Source organism: Myotis davidii, unplaced genomic scaffold, assembly GCF_000327345.1.
Source record: "Myotis davidii unplaced genomic scaffold, ASM32734v1 scaffold428, whole genome shotgun sequence".
Taxonomy (NCBI): Eukaryota; Metazoa; Chordata; class Mammalia; order Chiroptera; family Vespertilionidae; genus Myotis; species Myotis davidii.
This window is the reverse complement of record NW_006299834.1, coordinates 2,796,156-2,807,030: the sequence shown is the minus strand read 5'-3', so window position 1 is coordinate 2,807,030 and position 10,875 is coordinate 2,796,156. Positions and strand designations below refer to the sequence as shown.

General features: G+C 41.5%; 1 protein-coding gene across 1 annotated transcript in view; it reads right to left on the bottom strand.

The window, feature by feature from the left end:
* Positions 1–7,220: 7,220 nt before the first annotated feature.
* SLC25A17 (solute carrier family 25 (mitochondrial carrier; peroxisomal membrane protein, 34kDa), member 17) overlaps positions 7,221–10,875 on the bottom strand; it is a 25,069-nt gene continuing 21,414 nt past the window's right edge. Inside the window, exon 9 of the mRNA XM_015571916.1 lies at positions 7,221–8,609. Within this exon, the coding sequence (XP_015427402.1) occupies positions 8,422–8,609 (188 nt within the window). The 3' untranslated portion in view covers positions 7,221–8,421. The remainder of the gene's footprint in view (positions 8,610–10,875) is intronic.

Sequence of the window (10,875 nt, the reverse complement as noted above, 5' to 3'; positions counted from 1 at the left end):
CTTGTTGCATGCAGGCTCTCAATGACCTAATGCTGGTTCCCCTCCCCCATTCCAGCATGTGTTCAACCTGGAGAATTCAAACCAATTTACAAATAAGAAAGCATCTTCTTTCGTCTTTGCAAACGTTATTTCCTTTGTCAAGAAGGTCCTCTACCCACTATTTAGTGTGTTCCTAATTTAAATGTTGCCTTCTGATCACATAGACCAAGACAGAGCTGGGCCCAGCTTATCCATACTCCCAAAGTAACTCCTGCACATTTATAGTACATTTCTCATCAGAACTCATCAGTGACAGAATTCCAAATTGTTTTTGTCTGAACAATGAGCTACACCAGGGTAGAGACTGAGTATTCTTCTTCTGGATAATCCCAGCAATTGGCATAATGGAAGGTATTCAAAAATGATCTTTTGTTTTTGTTAATCCTCACCAGAGATTATTTTTTCCATTGATTTTTTAGGAGAGAGGGAGCAGGAGGAGGAGAGAGAGAAAGAGAGGAACATCAATGTGAAAGAAACACATCGATGGTTGTTTCCCCAAACTCACCCCAATTGGGATTGGGGATTGAACCTGCAGCCCAGGTATATGCCCTTGACCGGGAATTGAATCCAAGACCCTTTGGTGTGAGAGCTGTCGCTCTAACCTGAGCAACACTGGTCAGGGCTCAAAAATAATTTCTTGAATGAATAAATAGAATGCTATTCCTAGAATAAAAATTCCTAGAATACAATTTTACTAGTATGTGGTCTTCCATACAACATCCACATAGGGGAACACCTATGTAGCTCGCCACCTACTCTACCAGTGGTTCAATAGAAACTAAAACAAAAAAAGAATGAAGTACACGTGAAAGAATTAAATAAATGGTGCTACTGAGGTAGATAATTTTAGTGATTCCAATTAAAGCAAAAAAAAAAGATTAAAAATCTAGTGACTCGCAAAATAAAATATACTTCGAAGAAGTGACAACTAATTAATCTAAACAAAAAACACCCAAATGTGAAAAACTGATCATCACCAAGCAAACACCAGAGTGCAAGAATTCTAAAAACATAAACTCTTAATTAACAGACTGATTTGCTTGGAGAAAGGTCAGCACTGTTTTAAGCCAAAAACACTCATATAACAACTGAGTGCTTATCACAAGTGAGACATTCTGCTGGTTGACTCATTTCCTGTCCTGAAAGAACCTGATATCTAAGGGAAGACAGAGATGCTTGGCCAGTGTGGTCAATAGTTGAGCGTCCATCCATGAACCAGGAAGTCATGGTTTGATTCCCAGGCAGGGCACATGCCCAGGTTTCGGACTCCATCCCCAGTAGGAGGCAAGCAGGAGGCAGACGACCGATGATTCTCTGATTCTCTCCCATCATTGATGTTTCTATCTCTTTCTTCCTTTCCCTTCCTCTCTGAAATAAAACACACACACACACACACACACACACACACACACAGAGAGAAAAAAACATATTTAAGGGAAGACTGAGACACAGATGGACTTCCAAATAGGATGTAGCAGGTGCAATGATAGACACAGCACAAACTATTTTAGGAGTGGAAAGGTCTTTAGGGGTGGGTGCGTGGCAGGGAGCAAGGTTCCAGAAAGGTTTCCAGGAAAAAGTTATGCCTGCTTTGGGCAGGAATTCACCAGGAAGCATAAAAAAGGCACTGAGGCCCTAGCCGGTTTGGCTCAGTGGATACAGTGTCAGCCTGCAGAGTGAAGAGTCCCAGGTTCGATTCCTGGACAGGGCACTTGCCTGGGTTACGGGCTAAAAAAAGAAGATATTCAGATGTGTATAAATCTGCCCAGCCGGTGTGGCTCAGAGGTTGAACATTGACTTAGGAACCAGGAAGCCACGGTTCGAGTACAGGTCAGGGCACATACCTGGGTTTCAGGCTCGATCCCCAGTAGGGGGCGTACAGGAGGCAGCCAATCAATGATTCTCGCCCATCATTGATGTTTCTCTCTCTACATCTTGCTTCCTCTCTGAAATCAATAAAAATATTTTTTAAAATTTTCCCCATTCTTTAGGTTGTCTTTTCATTTTGTTAATTATTTATTTTACTGTGCAGAAGCTTTTGAATCCAATGTAGACCCATTTGTTAAGTTTTGCTTTTGTTTTTTGTGTTCTTTTGTTGTCATATCTAAAAAAAAAAAAACTCATTGCCAACACCAATATAGAAAAGTTTCTGCCCTATCCTTTCTTTAGGAGTTTTAGAGTGTCAGTTCTTCTATTTAAGTCTTTAATACATTCTGAGTGAAATTGCTAGATTGATGAGAGAGAAACATCGATCAGCCGCCTCCTGCACATCTCCCACTGGGGATGTGCCCGCAACCAAGGTACATGCCCCTGACCGGAATCGAACCCGGGACCTTTCAGTCCGCAGGCTGACGCTCCATCCAGTGAGCCAAACCGGTTTTGGCACATCACACTTAGTTTTGAGTGTGTCCACTTTAAGCCTTGTGCTAGGAGTTGGTGCCTTGTCCCTCCTTCCCCATTCCTCATATTCATCTCTTAATTTCCTTTTTCACCTTCTGTCTTTAAATAGTAATTTTCTTTTTCTTTTAACCCTCACTGGAGAATATTTTTTCCATTGATTTTCAGAGAGAGTGGAAACGAGGGAGGAAGAAGAGAGAGAGAGTGGGAGAGAGAGAAACATCAATGTGAGAGAGACACATCCATTGGTTGCTGCCTGCACAGCCCCGACTGAGGCCAGGAATCGAACCTGCAACCCAGATAAGTGTTCTTTACCAGAATCGAATCTGTGACACTTTGGTGCACAGGCCGATGCTCTAATCACTGAACAATGCTGGCCAGACCGGTAATTTTCTTTCTTTTCTCACCCAGGTCACAGAAAACTTTTCCTCTTTTAATTGATTTTTAGAGAGAGAAAGGAGGGGGGGGGATCAAACCCACAACCTTGGCATATCAGAACAATGCTCTAACCAACTAAGCTACCCAGCCAGGGCCATGAAGAACTTTTTTTCTTGTCCATGATGTTCCACTGAACATACTTTTCAGGGGCTACCAGTATGCCCCACAAAAATCAGCACTAACCCAAAGCACTTGCACTTCTATGGTAGTAAAAACCTTGCAGAGTCACAATGCTATATTTACTACACACATAAACATCCTACGACTGTGTCTTCGTGTATATTTGGTTCTCTAGTGGCAATCAACACAGCCAGTTAAGTAACTCACCTGCCCAGAGGGAAGGCTCTCCTTAGATACCTGGTGTTTGGCTCCACCAAGTCATGGTTCTTTAGCTTTTCCAGAGACATGGTGAGACACTAGTTTAGCCAGTGACTTTCTCTTGTCGAACCAGCCATATTTTACTGGCTAACTGGTAAATATTTGGGGGACTTACTTTGAATACTCAATAAACATAAAATTACTGGATCTGGCTTCTCTTTTGAGGAGACACATTAAAAGGCACTCAGAAATGTTCACAATTAAAACAAATGGAAAGAGAAAATGCTGCCCCAAAGAAAAACCTAGTTGATTTTCTTGATTCAAACGATATTATCTGATGGATATATATTTCAAATATTTTTATTAATTTTTAGAGAGAAAGAGAGAGAGAAAGAGAAATATCAAGGTGAGAGCAGAATGATATTGATTAGCTGCCTCTTGCAGGCCCCCTACCTGGCATGTACCCTGATCAGGAATTGAACCAGCAACCTTTTGGTGCATGGGACAATACCCAATCAACTGAGCCACACTGGCCAGGGCTATCCAATGGATATTTTAGTAATAGATACTAACTAGGCTTATTGCGGTGATCATTTTTCAATATACACATATATCAAATCATGTTGTACACCTGAAAATGTTATATGTCACTATTTTAATGAAGAAAAGCAGAATTTATTAAGCCCATGTATGTCATGTACTTAGCCAGATGGATACACACACACACACACACACACACACACACTTATATACATACAAGGCCTGGTGCATGGATTTGTGCACCAGTGAGGTTGCTCAGCCAGGCCTGCACCCTCTCGCAATCTGGGACCCCTCGGAGGATGTACTAGTGCAAGAAGCAGCAGGCGACCAGGGAGGAGCCAAGCTTGGGCCGGGCGCCGTGCCTCTCCTGCTCATCCTGGCCCCGCAGTGCCTGCCGCCACCGCCCAGTGGTGCTGCCGTGGAGGCAGGAGAGGCTCATGCCACTGCAGCTGCACTTGCCAATCATGAGCCCCACAGAATCTGGCACCCATAGGTCAACTGAGCAGCTCCTGTGTTGAGTATCTGCCCCCTGGTGGTCAGTGCACGTCATAGTGACCGGTCGTTTGGTCACTTAGGCTTTTGTATATATAGGTATGTCCTCATTTGTCCAACAGAAATGATTGCCTCACAAGGCTGAGTGATATATAAAAGCATTGCTATTGGGCAGATGAGGGCGTCAACTCAGACGCCCAAGCTCGGCTCCTCCCTGGTCGCCTGCTGCTTCTTGCACTACTACATCCTCCGAGGGGTCCCAGATTGCAAGAGGGTGCAGGCCTGGCTGAGCGACCTCACTGGTGCACAGAGTGACTAGTCCATGGCTGTGATACTATTAAGTGGTAGAATGGAAATCTGAATCCAGATCTGGTTCAAAATGCAGAGTGCTTTTCACTGAACCATATCTATCCACACAGCCATATCCCTCACCCATCCTATAAAAGGATAATATGCAAATTGACCCTAGGCAGAACAACCGGGAACGGCCAGTTGCTATGACACGCATTGACCACCAGGGGGCAGATGCTCAACGCAGGAGCTGCCCTCTGGTGGTCAGTGTACTTCCATGGGGGAGCGCCGCTCAGCCAGAAGCCGGCTCATGGCTGGCCAGCACAGTGGTGGTGGCGGGAGCCTCTCCTGCCTTCATGGCAACGCTAAGGATGTTTGAATACCGGCTTAGGCCCGCTCAGGGGGAGTGGGCCTAAGCTGTTAGTTGGACATCCCCTGAGGGCTCCTGGGTTGCTCCCTGGGGAGCAGGCCTAAGCCATAAGTTGGTCATCTCCTGAGGGGTCGTGGGCGCAGGCCTGGCTGAGAGATTCCCCCCGCAAGTGCATGAATTTTTGTGCACCAGGCCTCTAATATAATAGCAGTCATTGCTAACATTTATCTAGTTCTTCTCATGTGGCAAGCACCGTGTTAAACAATTTATATGATCTTATTTAATCCTCACAACCACATTGTGAGGTAGTTTTATCAAGATCTCTATTTCACAGTTGAGGAAACGAATTTTTATACAAGTTCAGTAATTACTTTGTTCCCATAGCTGGTAAGAAACAGGACCAGAGTTGAACTAATTCCAGAACCCATTCTTTTTTGTTTTTTTTTTAGAACCCATTCTTTTAATCACTACTTTAGACTACAGGATACTCACTCTAGTTCTGGCTCCAACCAGGCAAGTCATTTGATAGTTCAATTTCCTTGTTAATTAAATGGGGATATTGTTATTTGTCCCTACCTATTTCACAGAGATATTGGGATCATAAAATGAGAACGTGTATAAGCTTTAAGAAGGAAAATTGCTTTATAAATCTAGGCACTGTCACAAGTTTCACTCAGATCTTCCCTCTCCCATGATCATAAAGGGATCTTCCCTCTTTCCTCTCCCATGATCATAAAGGGATTTAGCTGACATCATTAGCTCTCAAACATCCTCTAAAGTGGGTAGTGAGTATTATTATCTCCACTTATCAAAAAGCTGAAGCACAAAGAGATGATGTAATTTGCTAGTCAGCGGCAGAGCTGGGAATAAAACCCAAGATTCTAACTCCCACTGCTTATGTTCTTATGGGAAATCCTATTTGTGTTTCAAACAACTGTAAAATAGACATGGGTAGAAATTTTCATGTCAATTCAAAACCCAGATTAAATACTTACAGAAATTAAATTTTCTACTGCAGTGACACTTATATAATCTCTAAGGCTCTTAATGCTCACACTCTAGAGAAACTGCACAAAGAATCAAAAAGAAAAATTTCAATTTCACAACTCTAGTTTTCTCAAATACCTTATTAATCAAAGATTATTAAACTGGGCAAGTCATTACCTAAGTTTCAACTAGTGAGTATGTAAGGGAACATAAAACCTCAATATTAAGTTGTTCCCTCACAAAATCAGAAAAAAACATCAAATACATTCTCACATCATAAAAACTCAACATCCTATATAATAAAGGGGTAATATGCAAATCAACCAAATGACGGAATGACCAGTTGCTATGACGCGCACTGACCACTGGGGGAAGACGCTCAACGCAGGTAGGTACTCAATGCAGGAGCTGCCCTCTGCTGGTCAGTGTGCTCCTACATGGGGGAGTGCCGCTTCCCGCTCCCTATGGAGCGGGCCTAAGCCGTCAGTCAGACATCCTCCAAGGCTCCCAGACTGTGAAAGGGCGCAGGCTGGGTTGAATGCACAAATGTCGTGCACCAGGCCTCTAGTAACTATAAAATTTGACTTGGAAACTATGCAAACATACCATTTCACAATACCCTGAGCTCAAAATTCAAGTTCCAAAGTGAACTGTATAATTAAAACAAAAACAAAAGTACACATGGCCCCGTTATGATCATTCTTCTCCTGCATAAAAATCAAAATCAATTCTGTGCTTCCCACCCAAGCCCCACCACAGATACTCAGAAACCTTAAGTATAATAAAAAGTAGTAATGGGCCAATTCTGCCTACCATTCTGTTTTAAATAGAGGATGAGTATTCAGTTTAGTCCCTAGTTAGTAGCTCCTCCCAATTCTTGTTTTCTAGAACAACACAATGATCTTTCAACTAGAGGCCCAGCGCGCGAAATCACGCAAGACCCAGACCCATCAATGCACCTCTTGGACCGGTCGTTTGGTCGTTACTGCGTTACAGTCACTGGCCTTTTATAATATAGATTATTACTAGTTTGATAATCACATATTTTGAAATTTCCAAAGTGGCCACAGGAAAAATAAGAGACATTTCTACTCTTAAAATGAAATTCCAGTCCACAGATACTTCATTATTATTCTCTCTGAGTGAATTATATTTATACATAAAAAGCCTGTCATTTTGTTATAGGGATAAAAATTAAGTCATAGGAACCAAAAAAACTAGTTTACTAATGTCAAGAGTTTGTTTCTTGAGTGGCTTGAGATGTCTAATTCCCTCCTAGCTACATACTACAAGTCCTACCACCTTAACCTGTGCTATGAGGGAAAAGTAAATGACATAGGACTCCCAGTTTTTTCAGAGGTTGTTTTAATATATTAGTTCATCTTTCCTTTGAGAAAAATCTTTGTCTTGGTTTCCATAATTGAAAGCAATCATATCCTCTGTTAGGTCAGGTGTGCTAAGGTCTCTGCAACTTTCATGTGAGTATGAATCACCTATCGATCTTGTTAAAATGCAGACTATAATTCAGAAGCTCTGGGCCTACATGTTCAACCAGCTCTCAATGCTACTGCTTGACACACCACACTTTGAGTAGAGGACTCTAAGGAATATTTCCGAATAGAAATAATCTCAATCAGATGTTTATTATAAAAAAAAAAATACAGCCTCCTCCAAGAGTTTGGAAAGGGAGATAATATTCCAGAGCCTAAACAAGATATTTGTTCCCTTCCCCTTTTCTGTGATTTTTACCAGGTAGTTGTCAATCTAATATAATACCTTAATAAAGGTGCTGACAATTTATTGGGGCTTGACTTGATTGAGGCATGTTTGGATAAACATAAAACTTCAAGCCTTTCGTAATCAAAGAATTGATTCAAAATAAATATTTTAAAATTATGTCAAATACTAACGAATAAGTGATGTTTACAAATAGTTTATAAGAGAATCATTTGGGATTAATAATTTTAATTTCTCCCCCCAAATAAATAGCTCATGTACTAAAGAAGACACTTTTCCTTAAGCAGAAAAAATCCAACAAAAATAAAATCATGCTCTCATGACATAGTCATATTATTTTCAGTGAGGAAAATAACAAGATTAACACATAAAAGGCATATGAGGAGAATTTCATGGCATAAAATTTGTTCTAGAACCTGGGGGAGAGGTTAGGGAAAGCGAACAGTTGGTAAATTTAAGAAAGATTTTAACTAGAAAATATTACACATGAGAGCAATAGTCCATTCTTTCTTAATAGTTCATTAAAACTAATCAATCCTACAAACTTTAAATTTTAGGTTTTCAATAATGCTTTCTCTTCATATGACCACCAGTCCAACCTCCCCCACAAAATTCAACCAATCATCATAAAAATTAAGTTGGTGACAGGTTCAGTTGGCTATCCTCTGTATTTACCCTTAAATACTTTTAAAGCCAACAAGGGTAAAAATTCACGGTGGGAAGAGCAAGAGTAAAAAACAGAATCACTTCTCTTCGCACAGAAAGAAACCCCCATCTTGAGCACCTGTCCTCACTCTGCAGGGTAAGGTGTCTCAGTGCTTGTATACACTCTTCAGTCCCATAACTGTGAAGGTAGCAGCCACCAGTTTCTCATACACAAGGAACATGAGAGCAGCAGTGAGGACTGTCTGCAGCAGTTTGGCTTCAAGGCCTTTGTAGAGTCCTATTATTCCAAATCTCCTAAAAGAAAAGAAGTTTGAAAAGTAAAATAAAAGATTTTCTTTATAAAAGTCAACTCCTGCATCAAAGAAACAGTCACTACTTTGATAGCGACTTTGCAAAGGTTGATCCTCAGAATTAAAACAAGCAATGGAAGTTTTAGACAGTAACAGACTTCTGTTGTCCAATTATTTATTCTCTTGCTGACAATATCCCAGATAGGATGCAAATCCTAAAACCATCTTAATGCCAAGATCTGAGATCTAAGAACTTTCAGATCTTTGACACTCTCCCAACTCCGTTATTTTAACTTAACAGTCCTTAAATGGTAGGAAAAATGCAAATTGGTTTAGATTATTTAGCTTCAACAGAACTAGGCAAAATGACAAAAGTGAAAGCTACCTAATTTTCAGTCTTCCTATACATTTGGTCTTCTAACCCAGGGGTTCTCAAATTTAGCGTACATCAGAATCACCTTCAACCACCGATTGCCGGGCCACATCCCCAGAGTTTCCGATGTATTAAGCCTGGGATGGGACTCAAGAATCTGCATTTCTAATAAGTTCCCAGGTGGAGACCAGCCATTTAGAACCACTGCTCTAACCACAGGGAAGACTGCTTCAGCTAACACCAAAAGCTCAGCGTACATCAGTCAAACTCATCGTAACTTCTCCACAGCTGCTGCATGTTGGGACTGAACTGATCTCATATGCTAGTTCATCAGCAACTCCAGGCCAGTATACAGCATGAGCACTGAGATAGTACAGCTGATCAAGTGCTCCATGCACAAGGTATGCTGTATTTTATTATATTTGCTGTGTGTGAAACCTATTATTTGGGGTAAATCATGTGATAAATAGCAATGAAAAGCCTTGACTCATGAATTAACGTGAATTATGTTCCCCTAAGAAAATCCATTTCAGTGTTTCTCAAGGTGAGGTCTGCTGTGAGATAACAGAAAGTATGAATATTGGTCTCTGTTCCTGGTTCCTGGCACAGAGAGCTCCTAAAACCCTTGTGATTACTTGAGTGATAAGAGCAACAGGATCATTTCTTGTTCTAATATTTGGTCTCTGACCCCAGATCCTGACAGTCTCTCTAAATATCAGAATAATTGCAGTGTCTTCTATTGTAATGAGATGACTCTTGGTGGGCTCCTGGATGGCACAGGGGTGGTGGGGGGGAATAAGCCATGATCAGAAGCTTGGAATTTCCAGCCCCATCTCCATCCTCCAGAGAGGGGAGAGAGCCAGAAGAAGAGTGGACAGATTGTGCCCACAGGATGAAGCCTTCATAAGACCCAACAGTATGGGGTTCAAAGTGCTCTTAGGAGGGGGAGCACATCCACGCCCCGGAAGGGTGATGCACTCCGACTCCATGGGCACAGATGCTCCTGTGATGGGATCCTCCCAGACCTCACCCTGTGCAGCTCTTCATCTGGCTGTTCAGATATCATGACATCCTTTAATAAACTGGTAACATAAATGTTTTCCTGAGATCTGTGAGACACTCTAGCAAATAATCAAATCCCAGGAGGATGGAGGCATGGGCACCTCAGACTTGTAGCCAAGTCGTACAGGAGTTACGCTGAGTTCTGACTGACGTACACACCCACAAAACCATTACTACATTCAAGACAGTGAACATCTCATCCCCCCAGTGTCCTCGGGTCTCTTTGTAATCATTCCCTCCCTCCTCCTACCCCTGCCCCAGGTAACTACTGATTTGCTTTCTGTCACCATGGATTTGCATTTTCTAAGTTTTATATAAGTGAAATCATGTCTGACTCCTTTCACTCGGCATAATTATTTTGAGATTCATCCATGTTGCTGCATGAATCAATAACTCCTACTTTTTTATTTCTCAGTATGCCGTTATACAGAGATATCGCAATTTATGTATCTATTCACCTGACGATGAACATCTGAGTTGTTTCCAGTTTTTGACTCTTACAAATAAAGCTGCTATTAACATTTGTGTACAAGTTTTTGTACAGACACATTTCCTGTCCCTCGGGTCAATACCTTGAAGTGGAATGGCTGGGTCCAATGGGCAGTGTGTCTAACTTTTTAAGAAAATGCCAAGCTGCTTTCCAATATAGCTTTTCAAATGCCAAGTTATAATCCCACTTCCTCTTTCAAAGGAGGCTCCTGCCTTATTTGATGTCCCTAATGATCAGTTTCTTTAAAAACAAGGAAATGACGAAAGTACATGCCTCACAGGACTACTGTTCGGATTAAGTGATATTGCTCACATAAAGCTTTAAAATCAGTGTCTGCCACAAATCAAACACTCAAAAATGTTAGTTACTCTTACGGCATCATCAC